This window comes from Cupressus sempervirens, chromosome 7 (genome assembly GCF_028749045.1).
Source record: "Cupressus sempervirens isolate cs-2001-9-10 chromosome 7, ASM2874904v1, whole genome shotgun sequence".
Lineage (NCBI taxonomy): Eukaryota > Viridiplantae > Streptophyta > Pinopsida > Cupressales > Cupressaceae > Cupressus > Cupressus sempervirens.
Window position 1 is genome coordinate 196,255,507 of NC_143124.1, and position 19,733 is coordinate 196,275,239.

Genomic DNA, 19,733 nt, shown 5'->3' on the forward strand with positions numbered 1-19,733 from the left:
TACTCGAGTGTAGCAGAGTCTGCCGAGCTTTCCAATGTAAGTGAAGATCTTAGTGTTAACCGAGCTCTGTAATGTTAACCAAGTATATCAGTGTCTACCGAGCTTGTAGTGTTAACGAAGTGAATGAAGACAGTGTTGATCGAGCCATGCAGTGTCAACTGAGTAATTAAGTATCTACCATATTTTTCAGTGTTCACCGAGTCACCCAGTGCTGACCGAATTCCTATTACTCTTAGTGATTAGTATGGACCAAGCTTCAATGTCAGCCAAGCGCTAGAGTTTGCCGAGTGTTGACAGTGTTTGTCGAGTGTTAGAACATCACCGAGTTGTTTTCAAAACACGAGTTCCAATAGCTAGCCGACTTAGTGAATTATGATGAATTTGGTATTGTGGCCGACTTCAAAAGGTAATTAAGTGTATTGGTATATATGTAATGTATTATATCATATCCAAAATAAGTATGTGAACAAGCAAAAGAAGCATGAGTGCGAATTCAAGAAGGCTACAAGTAGTATAAGGAATAGCAGAGACTTATCTATCATAGCAAGCTGATCATTATTATTCAAAGGAATCTCATTCAGCAAATCAGAGTTGTAAATCAGAGTTCAGCCACTGATTCATCCCGACAGGTGCATCAGTCAAATCCTCTAACAAGGTGGACCTAACAATGTTATGCTAAATCTCCTAGCAGAATGCATACTTCATTGTATGTTTGTAAAATCCTTTCACAAGGTGGTCGTAATAGTCCTTATTGCTCCTTATAGGGTGGATCATCAGAAGTGATGAATCGTAAGCTTTAAGAGGCTAACTTTATACTGCAGTAATAAAGTTTGTGGGTGTCATCCCTACCCCAGTTTTATTTTCTATTTGGAAGGTTTTTGGGTTACCAAATATTGTGTCAAAGTATTATGAATGTTTTATTGCTTTCATTCTTTCATGCATGCAACTAGATTAGATTATATGGTGATGGCTTAATTGGTGAATTAAGTTTAAAGTTTTATTGGTTCCCGATTCACCCCTTCCCTCTCAGCAACCTAGCCTACCTTATATTTCCAACACCTCATGTTAGGGAAGTGGTGTCATTTAGGGAATTTTGAGAAGATAAAAGGATAGAACACCTAGTTGACATCTAAATTAAGAACTCAAACACAAAGTGAGCAAGGTAGCAATTCCAAATTTTGATGTAGTGGGAAATTTACAGCCCATGCATGGTAACATGGTAACCCAAATCGAAGAAATGATAGAAAAGGCAAAAGTGGAGGAATTAAAATATGGGGACCTTACTAGTCATCTCTCAAGATGAAAACAAGCCTTTTTTGGATTAAAGACACTCTTATAGGGCAGAATGGAATTGCTCTAGTGGATACAAGAGCTTCTCTTGATTTCATTATCAAGTGCTTGATAGAAAAAGGAGGGTAAAAAATTCAAGATTTTGAAGGCTTTAGAGTTAAGTGGGCAAATGGATCCATAAACCCTTGCACAAAAAATGTTTCGCAAGTGGAAATTACTACTGGTGGACACCTAATTAAAGGAATTTTTTGTGTAGAAAACATACAAAATGATATCATCTTGGCCCTTGGGGATGCCATGGATCAATTCTCTAGGTCAACAGTGATGATTCGAGATGTCTCCGAAAAGAGGCTTACCCATATGTTAATTGAAGGTAGAGTCCATGCAAACTATGGTGAAACCCCGTGAACCACAAACTCTAGAAGAAGCCCTTAGAAAGGCAAGAAAGGTTGAATCCAGCAATAAGGAAAGGACTAGGAATTTTGCTTCTAAAATATTCCATCAAAGCGAAGGAACAAGGAAGGACGTCCAAAACCAACCATGTTACTTGTGTAAGAAACCATGGAGTACTGAGTGCAATAGTCAACAAAGGGAAGAGTTAATCCAAGAGAATTTATGCTTCAAGTGTAGGGAACATTGGGAATGTGGTCAATGATGTAAAAGAGGGCAAGTAAACCAAATCGAAGAAACAATCGAAAGGGCAAAATTGGAGGAATCAAAACGAATGACCTCACAAGTCATTTGTCAAGATGAAAACAAGCCTTTTCAGATTAAACGCACACTTGAAAGGAAGAATGTAATTGGTCTAGTGGATACAAGAGCTTCTCATGATTTCATTAGTAAGTACTTGGTGGCAAAAATGAGGTTAAAAACTCAATATTTTGAAGGCTTTAGAGTTAAGTTGGCAAGGATCCATTGACCACTGCACAAAAATTGTTACACAACCAGAAATTATCACTGGTCGACACGCAATTAAAAGAATTTTTTCATGTAGCAAACATACAAAATAATATCATCTTAGGGATACCATGGTGAGACTATATAGTCACTATTGACAATTTGTTAAAGGTTTCTCAAAAGTTGCAGCTCCCCTTACAAAAGGGAGTGTTCACTTGGAATGATAAAACACAACAAGCTTTCAAGCAACTAAAGGAAGGTATGAGTTCATGCCCAATATTAGCCATACCCGATTTCTCTATGTCATTTGAATTGCAATGTGATACATCAAGAGAAGGAATAGGAGCTGTACTAATGCAAAACAAACACTTCATGGCTTTTGAAAGCAGTAAACTCACAAAAGAGAAAAAATATTATTCTATTTATGACAAAGAAATGTTGGCAATAATGCATGCCTTGACGAAATTTTGTCAATATCTAGTTTGTGGGAAATTCATAGTAAAAACAGATCATAATAGTCTACGATTCTTCAATAAAAACGATCTAAACTACAAACAACAAAAGAGGGTGAGCAAAGTCCAAGCCTACAATTTTGACATAGAGTATGTCAAAGGTGTAAATAATGGAGCAATAGATGCTTTATCGAGAAGACCCCACATCAACTCTATTTCTAGTATCTCTGGAGATTGGAAAAATAGTAGATTATGTCAAAAATCAATTCACCATTGAAATATTGGAAGGGAAGATACCTAATAAGGACTTTAGAGTTTCAAATGACATCATCTTTTACAAAGGATGGATATACTTGACTCCAAAATCCAAGATGGAGTTCATTTTGAAGGAATAGCATGATAATCCATTATTGTGTTACCCAGGATATTATAAAACATATAAACATATAAGAGAGAAATACTCATGGAAAGGGTTAAAAAGGGATGTACAAAAATATGTGCAAGAATGTATCATATATCAACAAAATAAAACACAAACAATCACATCCAATAGAAATATTGCAACCTCTACCTATTCCAAACCAAAAATGAGAAAGCATATCTATGGATTTTATAACAGGTTTGCCCAAGGTGCAAGGGAAAGACAACAACTATGTAGTAGTGGGTAGACTCACAAAATTTGTCCATTTGTTTCCCATCTCTACCAAATATAAAGCACCCCAAATAGGAGAAATATTCTTTAGAGAAGTTTTCCATCTCCATGGATTACTACAAAATATTATAAGTGTTAGAGACAATAAATTCCTTAATAAATTTTAGCAAGAACTATTCAAACTAACAAAAACTTCACTCCCTCCTAGCACTAGTTAGCATCATCAACGGAGGGGCAAACAAAAAATTGTAAATAAATGGATAGAAGGATACCTAAGATATTATGTCACTGGATAAAAAACAACACGGATCAAGTGGCTACATTTAGGGGAATATTAATACAATACCACACATAACATGTCCATAAGGATGAGTCCATTCAAAACATTATATGGGTACGAAGCTACTACGTTCAGAGGACTAATTGCCTTAGAAAGTAGAGTACCTAGTGCACAATAATTTGTCAAAAGAGACATCGACATTATGAATGCATTAAAGGAGAACTTGCATAATGCCTAGAATCAACAAAAGCTCTATATAGATCGGTATAGAGTGGAAAGATCCTTTATGTAAGGAGATCTAGTGTTCTTATGACTGCAAGCTTATAAGCAATTATTTATTAGGAAGAATTGAATAGAAAAACTCAAACCTTGATTCTATGGACCATACAAGATAACTGAAGGGTTGCTGAAGTAGCCTATGAATTGGAACATCCTAGTAACAACTGAATTCACAACTTATTCCATGTACGAATACTTAAAAAGGTTTTGGGCCAGCAAGCAATACCATATGCAAAGTTATCTCGATTCAATGATGACGGACAATTCATTCTAGAACTAGAAGTAATCCTTGATACTAGAGAAAAAGCACTAAGGAACAAGGTAGTGAGAGAACTCCTAATCAAATGGAAAGGTTTTCCAAATGAAGATGCCACTTGGGAAAGGAAAGAGCGGCTTAAATTGCCTAAGGACAAGCAAATTTTGGACAAAGGGATTGTAATAACCCCAAAATGAGCTCTTAATAATAAGTATGTATGTAACCTCCCAAACAAATAATAAATAAATCTATTTTTCTAAATGTTTGTTTATTTTACACAAATGGTTATTTTAATATATATTTAAAAATTGTATGTGAAAGAAATATTATGGAATTACAATGTTGCATTAAGGAAAATAATCACATTGAGAAATTATTATATAAATAAGTAATAAATAAACCATGAATACATTAATAAACAATTAATAGATCTGTTAAAAAATATTGGAAATGCATTAAATATTATATATCATAAAACATATGAAAACTAAAACTATTGGCCATATGACCAAAGGTTGCGACCTTGGTCAGCGACTAATGGTCTCATTTTTCACCATTGTAATAGTTGCCACTCATATAAGAGTGGACAACAGGGAAGCCTGTATTCCTACATTTTGTCACCATAAAATGTAGGTAACAGTACAAAACTTTTCAACTTAGTTTCGCATTTCTCTGAGATTAGTTCATTATTTAATTAGCTGACATTGATTAATCAATCGACCCCAATTCACGTACTGAACTCTTTTACTAAAGGCTTTCATCAAATCTTTTTCGTTTTTTATTTTCTTAAGCCTATACTTGAATTTTGAAGCCTTCAACGTTATTTTTCACGTTTTTGAGTGTGTTTGTTTTCTTTTGGTCTTTTGATTTTCTTCAAACCATTGCTTTCGGTTTTTGCTTCGATTCTATATATCTTGGGCCTTAGTCAGACTTGGCACTCAAAAGATATGACCATTTAAGTGCCCAAAAGGTTGACACTCGAGATGCAATTACATAATTTAAAATATCATGTTATACATAGTTTGCAAACTCTCTGAGTTGCTGAGTACTCTCCACTTTTTTTGTTGGGCGAGTACTCTCAAGATTAACTCGTGTTTTTACAGACAACAAAATCTAGGGGCAAAAAATGTTGATGCAGATTATATGCTGGTTAGAATGTGTTTTTTCATATGCTGTTTTTGCTATAAAACCATGCCTTTTCTATTTCAAGATGTCAATTTTTAATTTAATACATTTTGTAATTGATTTTTACAAATAAAATGTGTTTTCTAAGAGAATTTCATATTTAGTTCTTTCTATGTTGTTGAGTTTTTGCCAAGTTTTCTCCGGGTTTTTGCCGATTTAAATTTTTTGGGTGTGCTGAGTACTCTCTGAAGCCGAGTTTGCAAATTATGATGTTATATTTTAATGTTGACATTCACTTTTTGAAAAATATAACTTGAATTCACTTTATGTTATGTTTTTAAGTTACCTTATCACTTAAATTTATCACTTCAGTAACTATGGAGCACTATATGTTATATTTTGAAGTTGAGCTGCTTTCTAATTTTTCACTTAAGTGACTTTATTAACTTTATAGTGTAATTAGTTTTTGAGTTACTTTATGTGATATATTTATTATAGTGTAAATATAATTTTTGACCCAATTATGTGATATTTCCTCAAAAATCAATTAAACATGTGCTTAATTGATAACCTAAGTTGTGCAAATACAACTTTCAATCCATTTACATGTAAATATGAAAGGGTCTCCAAGAATGCGATTTGTATTAGAAAGGCCTTTTTAAATACTAAAACATGTAAATGCATAGTTTTAAAAACATGCATTTGGTTTTGCTAGAGTTTTGCATGCAGTAATACTTTCTTTGTGATTACGTATCTTATTTTGCACCTATCATACCGCAATAATTGCAGGAGCATTAGGGGTTTTTACTATGGCTTTGGCCAACTTTGGCCTTGATGATCTTGGTTCTAGAGTCTTTGAGACAAATGCTCATGGAAACTACTTTGAGCAAATGACTGCGAAAGTTTTTTCCAAAAGTGTTTCATGAGGTAAGCCTTCCCCTGATATTGTTTTCAACATTTAGGAGTTTGATGATTCCTATAATTGGGTAGAAAAACATACTTTGATAGGGTATTTTTTGGTTAGTATTCCTCCTGAAAGCATGCTTAAAGAATGGGTATCCAAGCCCTAGACTCCTCATGGAGTCAGGCTCAAAGGCATTTAAAGCCTTACTAAAGGCTCTTTTTTATTTCGACTTGCTAACCCTTCCCAGGCTGATACAGACTTTAACCGCGGACCCTGGCTAGTTAGGTCTTCACTGCTGGTTTTCTAGTAGTGGTCTCGAGACTTCTCTGTCTTAGATGAAAAGAAGTTGAAAGTTCCTATATGGGTTGAGTTCTAAGGTCTCCTTGTGTCTTGCTAGAATTGCGCAAACCCTTAGTGAAATGGCTTGCATGGAACCAAAGATGTTTTTTAACGCTCATCCTTAGAGGAGGGTATGTATTGAAGTTGATCTTTCCTGTGATCTAAAGGAAACTATCGACATTCAAGTTGGGGCTCACACCTTCACACAAAAGGTGCTTTATTTGAACCTGTCAAACACCTTCTATCGGTGTCAATCAGCTAAGCACAAGATCAAGGATTGTCTGCTGGCCATGCCTCACAAGCCAACCCCTACCAAAGAGTCGCAGGCCAAGCCTACTGAGAATGGCAAAAAAGATGAATGGACAACTTTGGTCGCAAGGGTAAGACTTCCTTGCCAACAAAGCAAAAAGGGTCTTCCTCGGCTCAGCCTTCGCTGGAGATTGTTCTTGTTACTTCTGTTGTTGCACCAGTCACGCCGATAGTTCCACCACCCATTTCAAACCTTGTTCACCGAGGGACAATGACCTCTGCAAGTGTTTCTTGGCCCACTTGGGTCCGCACCTTGCAGGCGGCTTCTATGATTGTTCTACTTGGTTCTCAACCCTTGTGGCACACTTGCAACCCAAATGACCGTGGAGAAGACCCAGATAGTGGTTCTGAGAAGTGGAGAATCATCTTTGGAGGTTCTTCCCCTACCTTCACTTCGAACTCATTTTTGCACAATAGTTTCTCCTCTCTTGGTGACAAGGACAACATGCAAGTGTTGTTTCCATGAATTTTCTGTCATGGAATGTGTAGAGTCTCATAGACCTCCCTCGCAAATACTATGTGCAAGATACTAGACACCAACTTGGTCTCCTAGATATCCTTTGTCTCCAGTAAGTTAAAATTTCAAGGTTTTTGCTCAATGCTTCTTTCTATGTTATTTGGCCAGACAATGTAGTTTTTTCTTCCCAACATGATGCTGGTTGAGATGGTGTAGTTACTCTTCTCTCACCTCATTTAAGTTCCTCTATTATTTCAAATGTTTCTGACCCCACGCACAGGGTTGTGTGGATTTTGATGCCCCTCAGTAATCATTCGTTTGGTATAGTTAATGTTTATGCTCCCAATGATGGCTGTTGAAAGATCTCAACTATGGCGTTGGATGGTGGATTCTCTGCCGCCTGCCACTTGGCTGATCTGTGTGGACTTCAATATGGTTGAGTTGGCCTCTGATAAAGAAGGGATTATACCTTTTCGGTGGATAGCTGGGGAAGAAGAAGCTTGGTGCTACATGCATAATAAATTAGGCCTTTTTGATCCCAATGCCCGTGGCTGCCATTCTAATGGAAATTGGCATACTTGATCTAGTTTTAGAGCTAAATTTGAGAACATTTTAAAAAGGCTTGATCTTGTGATGATATATGCATAATATTTTTTCTCTTTTTCTAAGGAAAGAGAGTTACCTGTCATTCCTCTGTCGGATGTGACTTTGTTAGATTATTCCCCATTCTTTTTACTACCACCTGGCAAACAGCTCAGCGGCATCCTTCTAAAATGCAATTTTTCGTCAATATGTCATTGCTAAGTCATGATCCCACTATGGCTCACATTTTGCATGTTTGGAATTTAGAGCCTCGGCTCACACCCACTGTGGATGGATACAATGGTGGAATAATGCTATCACACGTATGACAAGATTTCTCCAGATCTATGGTAGACAATTTGCGTTGTACCATAGGCAGTCCTATGATGCCATCACCAAAGATCAATGTGTGGCTTTTGAGGCTCTAGCCTTGAATCCATTTGATTTAGACCTGCAACTTTGGCATGCCAGCCTCTGTCATCAGAAGCTAGTTGCTAACAATCATGTTGCCAGGGGTCCCCAAATCAGGGCCTGTCTCCACTAGCTTGAGGTAGGGAACCAATCTTCCAAGGAATTTTTCCAAGCTCTCAGAGCTTGTCACACCTCGGTGGGGATAAAAAATATTAAGGAAGGCCAGCAAATCCTTTCTGAGCTTCTTGACATTCTTCAAGCCTTTGTTCGCAATTATGAGGTGGTCTTCACAGCATAGGTGAATTCTGTGGAATGGGACCAGGCCTTGAAGCAATGCACTACTGTTACTCCTAACTGGCTTGCGTTTGAGAAACATGCTCTTTGTGAGCAATTGCTTACCCTCAGTGATGTCAAGGAGGCTGTCTTTTCCATGGCGGATGACAAGGCTCCTAGGTGTGATGGAGTCCCTTGAGAATTTTATAAAGTTTTCTAGGATTTCGTAGGGCATGATCTACACAAGGTCTACCTGGAAGCCTGTCATTCTAAGTCTTTAGGTAACATTATCAATAAAAGAAATATCAAATTCATACTTAAAGCTGATGATTCCGCAGATATCTGTAATTGGAGACCCATCACCTTGCTGGATGTCTCCTACAAGATCATAGCCAAGGCCATGGCACTTAAAATTTGTCATCTCTTGTCGATTATTGTTTGTCTGGAGCAAACTGGTTTTATCAAATCCCGCTATGTCCTAGACAACATCATTGCTGTCTACGAAGGTACGTGTAATGTCCCTCTTCTAGATTAAGGTTGAATGTTGTAGCATTCTCGTTCATATATAATTACTCCCTGGCTTACTGTTATGATTGGTGTTTGTCTTTGTCTCAGTGTAGTTATATTTGTTAATTCTGTATATAGTATATCTCTCTTCTATCTCTTTGTTTACACATATAATACTTTTTCCAGCATATATATATATATATCATGTATATATATCATGTATATATATATATAGCATATATAGTGTAGTTATATTTTTTAATTCTCTATATAGTATATCCATTTTTTGCGTATTCTGTTTTCCCTTCAAGCTTCGGCTGTGGACCTTTGGAAGGTTGTGCTAGAGAAAATTTCCAAAAAGATGGATTATTGGCTTACCAAGCTGCTTTTGTTGGCTGGTAAATTGTAATGTTATTTTGTCGGATTTGATAAGGAACAATGAATTTAAACTTACGGGAATTATGTCAAACAGTTGTCAAATAAACCAGTTTATCAAGCAATCTCTCACAGTACTATTATTCTGTTATTTAACCACATTCAGCTGTGAACTAATTATGATAATAAATGAAAACTTATAACCAAACAAGAACAGTACATCAATATTTAATGACAGTAGACTCCAGCATTAAATGTTCTTATGCAAAATATGATTTGTCACTACATATAATAGGAAGATCAAATACTGAAGGTGAAGTTACAGAATAAGTTTGTGGGGTACAGACCTGATTTCAAGATGAGGCACCTTGTGGGAAGCTGACTGAGACGTATTTGAAACCAATATCCACCATCATTCATTTAATGCAATGAATCAGTTATCCACTGCCACTGTTATCAGTTCTGGCTGCCTCAAAACTTCTCACAGACTTCTGTCACCTGTAGTTGCTGCTGAAGACTAGGGACGTGCAGAGTCTTGTCTCCACCTGTAATAAGACTGGACCTGCTAAGTGGACGATGGCGGCTTGCAGATGTTACACTATAAATGTGTGCCGGTTCTGATATACCACAGGCCAGGCTGAGTTCAGACATGGCTCCCACTGATGCTTCTATCCGACTGATAATCCTTTTTGCTGTTCTTTTCCAGAACTCTACTCCATGATATAGCAACACAGACATGTATTTGAACTGGAAGTCAAGGCAGCTATTCCAGGTGTTAAGTTTTACCTTGGATAATGTGAATAACTTATTTACTTGATGCCCAACCTGGATCACTGCTAGTGTGCTGTGTATTAAGCCAACCTGCCTTATGTTTATCTCCCACTTCTTTCATGCACTTAAGATCTCAAATTCAAACTAAATACTGCACTTTGATGTGTGATAGCTAGGTTTGCGTCTAGCTTCACCAACCTTCTAAAAGGGATTTCATCCTTAGAAGGAATCCAGTCACAAATTAAGCGACCATTAGGATTTGAAGAATTAGTTTATATTCATTTGCTGTGTGAATCCCAATGTAGCTCCACGCTTTTATACCCTTGATATCTGGGAAGACACAAACAACTAGGCAATGTGGGATTAAAAATTTAAAAGCCAATTTCGTCTTTTAGTCACTTAAGTGACTTTATAACTTTATAACATTAAAATATTTAAATCAATCACTTAAGTCACTCAAATTTTAATATCTCTTGAAATACTTGTTTGATTGCCATGCCATTTGAAATAGGAATCTCTCCTCATAATTCCCCATGTGACCAAATAAACTTTCTAAAAATAGAAAGGGTCCATCTCAATTACCCCTTACTTACTATACATAATAAGTTTGACAAATGGAGTCCAAATGACATTGAGTGAAGGCCAAATCCATAAATTGGTGAATATTGGAGATGAACCAATCCCTAGAAGACCCTCTAACCATCCTCATTAGCCTATGAGGATCCAATATAGGCTAATCCCTGAAATACTGATGCTAGCAACCAATGGGGACATTACAGTCCTCCCTTCCTGAGATTGCTTTCCCCCAAGCAATCCAACAATAACAGTGAACTTCAACCTCTACCTGGATCCCAATGAAGTAGTACATGACACCCCTATTAACACTGAATTAATTGCATACTACTAACATCATCAGGACCAACAACATAACCTGCAGTATAGCACTCAAAACTTGTGCTAATGATGTAGGGGTTAGAATATCACCATAAGAATTCCCCACAAGAAATATCTTCATCCTAGTTCACACCCATATAATATAAACTAGACTAGAATCCAAATTAACAATTCGTTGAAGGGACATAGCTACAGAAGAACCATATGCACTCATGCCCACTGTATCAACTATAGGTGTAGCCACGTCAAAATTTGTGGACTTAGGAATGCTACTAACTGCCGCAACACAAAACTAAATCTTTACAGATGGTGAAAACTGAGCCCAACTCCACTCAAGTGAGTGATCAAACCTCAAACTCAAACAATGGATTGTCATAAGACAATGTTGCATTCATGTCAAATGTAGGATTGTCCATGAAGTGAACATCAACACTTTGTTGTTCGATAGTGTAAGATGACTATATCACTGCATCGCTCACCTCATCAAAAATAATAAGTGTACTATCATCGAAGCACACATATATAACCACATGCATACTGCTAAATTCCTCAATGGATGGCTGAACCGACACAAAAGTGGTTGTTGATATGACAGTGTCCTCGCATGCTTCTACTCCCACTATCACTACATTGCCATCAAAAACATGATCTGGGGAACTCATGTCAACAACTGCATCATCTGACTTGGCATAAATTCTTATCACATTCCACCTCAATTGTGCCCAACTCATGCAGTGTCTCATAAGAAATGTTTCGCAAATCTAAAGCCGCAACTGTATCATCACATTTTGCTCTTCGAAAAAATAATATCATGTGTTGCTCAAAGCTTGGATTCGAAATTAGTTGGGTCATCCGTTTGTGATTTTGATTCACCTCATTCCCGAGCACATCCAATTGTTTCACAATACCCTATATCTCAGAATCCCCCTCCATTGGCAATGAAGTACACCCTCTATGGGTGTAATGAATATCAAACCTTTTGTCAACATCGATAACGCTGAAAATCAAGTCCTCTACCTATGGGTTAAGAGAAAAGTGATGAGCACTCCTCATTGTGTAATGTCGATAAAAACTCTAAATCTCTGTCAAGAGCTCATCATCATCAAACTGGAAATCAGAAGATGGCTCTAATCTTTGACTCTGAACTATTGGTCGGGCAGGATCCTAGGTAATTCCCTCAGCAATCCCAACCACCAAATCCCTATTGGAAAGCATTGTAGCCAAGGTCTCTACAATCTTCCTCACCAATCATTGAATAGCACGAGAGCCCTGAATGCGAGCACCCTCAGATATACTGTATGAAACCTCCTACAAATCCGAGCTCTCCAGCAAATATTCCATGAATGACTCAGTATAGTAGAAATTATATGTGGAAGCATCAATCTGCTCCCTTGCAATCCACAATTGATCTCTCTAAAAATGTGACAATGTGAAGTGTCCCATGCTATCAATTGTATGAAAAGAAGAAATAGATTCACTTGCAATGGAAGGAAGCAAACCACCCTAAGATCTTTTCTCCACTGATGCTCTCACTTCCTTTCTACATACTACACTCATATCCTGGACGTATGTGTTTGCCACATCATCACATCCCTCATCCTCAATCCGAGAAGCAAATTCACCACCAACCACAATATGTAACTGAACAAGTTCTGGGGCTGGTGTTGATTGTACCCCTTCTAACTCCTCAGTAACCTCATCCAACTGTGACTGTGACTCCTAAAGAACCAACTGAGTATATTGAAGAGAGTCCACTATCACCTCAAGCTCCCGAGTGAGCTCAACCACCTCCTCTTTCCCTAACAATGTCTCATAGCAGGTGCTTCCCCACTCTAGAAGGTAATCTCTGCCACCAACTAACTGAGAGTAGCTATGCTTCAAGATCCTAACAGCCTCTCGAAGGACATGAACCTTTGCTAGGGAAATACTACTATCATCGTGCTCATTTGACGTAGGAGCACCCCAACCGGATGTAGCTAGCATATGACAAATAGCATCGTAATGATCAAGAGATGAAGAAATGTCACTATCACTCACCTTCAGCTGATAAGTCACATGATGCCTTTGTAACCCCTGACTCCTATGCAAGCTCTATGTCTCACTAATAGTACTGTGATAGGAAACTGAATGCAAACTGTCCACCATAAGATCACTCATGCATATGCTATCATCCTTGCACAACTCTACATTTGAGATATAACTACTATGTACCTCAAACAACTCCTCCAAAGAAATAGAAGCCCTCGCAATCTCAATCTCCACACATGTCTTAGCTTCCATTTTAATAGTAAGATCCTGTAAACATTGATTCTGGGACTCATCAAAATTCTCATAAGAGTCATCACCCAATATCTGACAAGGGGTATCATACTTGGTGCAAATCATAACATCATCAAACAAATCACCAAAGGTGCCCACACTGTTTGCATTCCTATCACCTAATAGAGTCTCAACTACTGTCACTCGACTGTGCACACATGACTCTATGTCAGGCCATGAATCAATAATGCTAGAGCATGAACCCACATTTACTGACTCCACTGTAACACCCAAATCACCGGCATCACAGCTGGGTGACTCCACACATGCATCAGTCCCACCTGAGGAAGCAACTGCCTCTTGCACTGGAGCAACACTACATATAGGACTAGTAGGTCTCGTACTAAATACAGGTACATCTGCATCATAGGCACCTGTCGGGAGAAACTCAAGTTTCCTTCCCTGCAATCTCAATGTCGATCTTCTAAAAGTAGAAACCGTATACCTCACTGCCCTCTCAACTGTATCTGGATCTGTCAAGGTCTCCATTTTTTGATTTAAGTATTGAACAAAGGACAAATGTTGCTTAACCCAATCAAGGAATAAATCCCATTCATCGTACATTGCCATAACATTTTGTGGTAGTAAGTTTGGTGCTGTGGGTGGTGCTACCTCTTCCTTTGCATTAAAAATGGGCATCAAAGCCTTGTTAGTGTACCATGTGGGGGCCCTAGCAGCTCGGGGTGATCCTACCACACTACCACCTCCATTGTGATGACTCAGGGCTGTCCTGTGAAGCGGAGCTAACTATTGCATAGCACTTGTAAGCTATTGAAGTGTAGTGGTTATATTGTCCTGCCCATCTCTAATAGCCCGCAAGGTTTCCCTCGCTTCTCATCCTTGTTCATTCTCAATACGAGCCATTTGAGTGTTGTTTACTTGTTCAGCCTTTTCAAAAATGATCACCCTGTTTAGTTTGTTCAGTTTGTTCACCTGTTCCAAAAATCAATTCCTCATCCATTGAATAACTATCTTCAATCTCAATATGTTCTGAAGAATCTGCATGTTCTAGCTGTAGCAACAGAATTGGAAATGGAGGTTTCGTACAATCTAGAATGCTATTACTAAGCCGAAGATTGCACACTTTGTTTGGTGTGTCCTCTTCCAGGGGTTGCCTTTGGGTTCTCGGCTTAAGCATATGGGTATTCCTGACCTACGTTGTCCGTTTTTTGGGAAAACTAAGTCTTTCTTTCACATATTTTGGTTCTGTTGAAGAGCCCAACAATATTGGCTATTGATCCATGACTTTTTTAAGCCCCTTAGGCCAAAGCCGTTTTCTTGGCATATGGTTATGCTTGAGGACTCTCCTAGAATCCCTTTTAAGTACTCCCAAATTTGGCATGCTTTCAGGATGGAGATTCTTTTCACTCTATGGAAGGATAGAAATGCAATGCTTTTTACACGCAACTTTTTGGATATAAATGTTTCCATGCATACTAAAGCTTGCATATGTAATACTAATAATGTAATGTTGTAGATATAAGTACAAGCCAACAAGGTGGCCCTTGAGGTGGCCCGTCTACAGGAGCTTCCCAATCATTGGGGCAATGCGCCTTGTATGGTTGCCCAGATGCCACCGTGTTCCACTTTGACGGAGCAAACTTCATCTTGTGGTCACTGTCGGGGGCATCGTTTCTCTGCTCGCCGCTCGCAGATGTTGTATTCATAGGCTTCCTGCCGCTCTTTCAATGGCTAGGATGTTTGCCACTACCACTTTGCCTCTCTACGGTATGGCTTGAGTTGGTTTCCGGATGCTCCTCTTGCCTTTGGTTGGCCTACACCTACTACTAACCCTAAGTGGTGGGCTCCCGTTGAGCCTTCCACGAACCTCTCTGATGCTTGGGGTTTTCATGATTGACCAGATCCTCCTCCCTTGATTGGCATTGCTTTAGCCGCCTAAGGGTTGCTTATATGTTTTTTTGATGAATAGTTGTTAGTGTTTCTAGCTCTGCTGTTTGAACTCTCACGGGGTGATCTTGTATCCCCCGGCCCCTTTTTTGTGAATATGTAACTTTAATATGTAATTAATAGAGAAGGGACTATTCATCAAAAAATCATGTGTTTGGCCACCAAAAGTGTGATTTGCATCAAAAGAATCTAATACATGTAAATGCATTATTTTTAAAACAGGTAAAGGGTCTTGGAGAGTGCAAGATCGCACTTCTTAAATTGTTTTGGTAATTTTTAAAACATGTAAAGGGGTCCCAAGAGTGTGATTTGCCTCTTGACTCCATGTACATGTTATTTAAAATATGCAAACTCTCCAAGAGAGTACGATTTCCATAGAAGACCAAAAGATTTGCATTTAGAAATGTCTAAAGACCTTCATAGAATGCAATTTTGCATTTCATCACATGTATTTGCATCTTGAGACCACAATTTTGCGTCTAAGAGAAAAATTGTCCATGTTCATGCAATCCAAGGGCACGTTTTGATGAAAATGTCCAGATTCCTACATTCTAATTCATGAAATTGATCTACATGGAGGTATTTTGAAGTTTCTATGCATATTCATGCTTTTGGCGTTGCATTTCCTTGCCAAATTGATTGATTTCAAAGCAAAAATAGGGCACATTTTTGCCCAAAAACGCCCAGATTTGATCATTTCCAGCTCACATTTTCCATACATGGAGAGTCATTTCTGAGTTTGGATGCATATTGTTGCTATTGGAGGTCACGTTTTGGCCTTGCCTTGTTAAAACTTTTCATGTTCTTGACTTGGGAGATCACATTTTTGATACACGTCTTGCTTTGGCGTGTTATTGTTGCTATTATTATTGCATACACATCTACTGTTTCGATGGCCCCCTAGGGAGGCATTGGTAGTTGTGCTTCTTGGTGGTGTGGTGGGTGGGGTCACTTCTTCGGTGGTTAGAATACTTGTATACTCCATACCTACAGATTGTACAAGCACTCTTTCAAGGAGTGTCCCATCACTCAATAAATGTCACAAATTGATTTTTATGGACGATTGGCTCCTGCGTGCCCTTCATTTCTCCATTATGTGAACCATAGTTATTTGTTCTCTATGACTTCCTTTCCCCCCTTTGTTTCCTTCCTCATCTAGTTGCATGATAACCGGATCTTTAAGGGTATTAAATGAATATTATTCCACTTTCATAGGTGCAAAAGAAACATGTACATGATAACTCTTGATTAAAGTTTCAATTAATTCATGACTTCAATATCTGTCTTAAATATGGATTTTGTAAAGAAGCAACCATAAATTGGCCTGAACTTCGTTTAAGTTTTTTATTACTTTTCTGTTCCCAGCACAATCCATTGTTTCATTCTAGTCTGTTAAAATACTGGAAAGTGATTGAGCATGTTTACACATAACAGCTGCTAATGGTTTTCTGTATCTTAAAATTTGTGATATATGTGCTGACAATGTTAGAAATATCTTGATAGGGAGCTGTGGCTTTGAAGATGAGTGTCTTTCGCCGGACATTGTGTGTTATAAACTGCCATTTTGCAGCTCATCTAGATGCAGTTGGACGTCGCAATGCAGATTTCGAGCATGTCTACGAGAACATGACATTTAGCCGAATAGCATGTGGAGTCAGCTCTGTTGCTTGTACAGTCATAACCTTCCAGTTTAGCATTTTATTTACTTTTTCAAGGATTTATAGCTATTAATGCTTGATCACATTTCTCTTCAATTTTTATTCTAAAACATTTCATGGGTATTGAACAGTGGAAGTCTTGTCTGCTGTTCAAAGGTTCAAGGTTATAAATGCATGGCGAGTTACAAATCCAGAACTTGGCCAAGCTGAGAAAGACTCTCCATCATTACTGGTAATTTTATGTTCCATTTGAATCCAAATTGGACTATATGCAGAGAAATGCATCTTATTTTCTCATTTGTTTTTTAAACTAGTGAATTACATCCAGTTGAGGGTACTGATGATGGAAACAATATACTTCTGAATTGGTTCCCAAATAACTTTTAAATATGCTGCTGGTAGATGACGTCCCTTGTGAATGTTATTCTATTTTTGTATGAGAAGAGTGGACTGGGCTTTGATGTTCACATGCTTTACTCATGCATATTAAGATAAAACTCTTATTTCTCATGGAAAATATTTTCTCCTTTTGCTTTTTTAACTATTAAGAAGAACCTATTACTTAGAAGTTCAGAAATTAGTGATGTTCGTACAGGAGGAGGAGATGCCCGAATTGGCAGAAGTAGACATGGTTATATGGTTAGGAGACTTCAATTATAGGCTCGACGATATTTCATATGAAGAAGCAATATATTACATAGCCAATAAAAAAATTGACACTCTTCTAGTGAAGGATCAATTGAGACGAGAGATGAAAGCTGGGCGTGTATTTCAAGGTTTGCGAGAAGGAGATATCAAGTTCCCTCCAACTTATAAATTTGGCAAGGGTCAAGTTGGATGGCAAGGTTTGTCAATTCATTCTCCCCCTAATTTCATGAGGAATATAAAAAGGGCCTCATTACACTCTTGATTGTTGGTATAATATAAAATGCCTTAAATAAACTTTCTAGGTTGAATGACTGCCATCTATTTTGTTGTGGGATTCTTTGGAAGCTTTTGACTTAGTATCATCTATTGTTCTGCAGAATATGACTCGAGTGAGAAGAAAAGAGTTCCTGCTTGGTGTGACAGAATTTTATTCCATGACAGTTCTAATGATACTTCAACTGAGTGCAACTTGATGTGCCCCATTGTCTCTTATGTTGAAAGGTTTGTATGGTAACTCATCCATATAATTTACTTTTTAGGGGATTTTAATGAAATCTTGCATGTAATGTGATGTCCATTGATATGAATAACGATTTTCCAGTTTACACTGATAATATTCTTCTATGTTCTATGCACTAACACTTGTGTTCTAAAATTTAAAATGTAGTTTTTATCAAGTCCAAGCAATGTGCTTTTTATTTGTCAATGGCCAACAGGGTTGAAAAATTATCTCGGAAAATCTAAATCAGTTAATCAATAAAATCACAGTTCAGCTATGAAAATTGAGAAACTTCAATTATGTTTTACATTTAAAATAGTTACTATTTTCTGCAAATTGCATAAAAACTTAACTGATATATATTATCATTCTTTTTTATAAGTCAAGATTTTGAAATTGTACTTTAAAAGCATATTAACATTTGAAACAATATGTGACGTATGCTTTTATCAGGGATACATGGGGATGTATCCTTTGGGGATTTCGGGTTTTCAACTCTTCCGGCCATGAGGACATGTTAGAAACATCCTTGGGCTGTCCCTGAAATTCTGTTAATGTCTGGAAACGTCCATCCAGGGCCATCTGGGGACATCCAGGGATGTCCATCAACACCGGGAGGTCCCAGTAATGTCCAGCAATTCCTGGACAGCAGCTAGAGTTTTTCTTAAATAAAAAATTAAAATCAGTCAAATGTCCTCCCTCAAATGGATATATGACCAATTTGGTATGCTATATAGTACTCGGTGTATCATAATTCACCTCTTTACTAAATAATGGAAAAATGAAATGTTCAAAACCTTCGTAAAAGCTATATATATACATCGCAACCTGGCTTAAACAGTTATTCCTGTCATTGCTAACATACTGCTAATAATGGCTGTGAATATCATGTCGTCATGGCTGAAAGATGAAACCAAAACATTCTACAATGTGGCAGAAAGTGGTCTATAAAACCAGTTATAATGTTTTCCTCTGTTTTGTGTACCATATTCTTTAGTTCTTTCCTATACTACCATAATTTGTGTATGGTTATAATGGATTTGAATAAATCTCAACCAACCTCTACTATGGTTGCCTCATCAATGGTTGAGCATTACAGGTATTTCATGTCAGCCGACTGGATTGTCGTCGGTGTTTCTGTAGCCGATAGAGTGATTGTCGTCGGTGTTTCTATAGCCAACGGAGTGATTGTCGTCGGTGTTTCTGTATTCTGTAGCCAACGGGTAAATAGTTTGTAGCACACATAATGTTTGTGGCCGATGGACTCCTTCGGGAAGGTTTGGCGGGTAGTATTTATATCCCGTCTGGGATCATTGTAAATCATCATTCATCTAATGAAGCATAATGTAATGGCTGGCATATGCGAATAATCTAAGGAGTTCTGCTGTTCGTGTTTGTATTTCCATTGTCTATATGCATTCATTTTTACCTGTACGGTAAACATTTGGCATCGTTGCCTTATGAACCTGGAAGGTGGGAGGAATGAAGATTAATGCCAAATCAGCTTAACAAGGATCGAAATAAGGCCAAGGGAAAAGATGGAATCCATACTGCGTAAGAAAATTTAATTCTGGCACAACAATTCGAATGCCGAAGGATATTGCAGAAGATTGCCGACGGAAATCGGAGCACAGAAGACTTGTTAGAG

General features: G+C 37.8%; 1 protein-coding gene across 3 annotated transcripts in view; it reads left to right on the plus strand.

Annotated features, from left to right (window-relative positions):
* The window catches only part of FRA3 (Endonuclease/exonuclease/phosphatase family protein), a 134,895-nt gene that overhangs the window by 60,772 nt on the left and 54,390 nt on the right, over window positions 1-19,733 (plus strand). For all 3 annotated transcript variants that reach the window (XM_089791038.1, XM_089791036.1, XM_089791039.1), the window contains 4 exons: window positions 16,784-16,949; window positions 17,070-17,170; window positions 17,534-17,783; window positions 17,964-18,087. In XM_089791038.1, coding sequence (XP_089647164.1) covers window positions 16,784-16,949; window positions 17,070-17,170; window positions 17,534-17,783; window positions 17,964-18,087 — 641 coding nt within the window. The remainder of the gene's footprint in view (window positions 1-16,783; window positions 16,950-17,069; window positions 17,171-17,533; window positions 17,784-17,963; window positions 18,088-19,733) is intronic.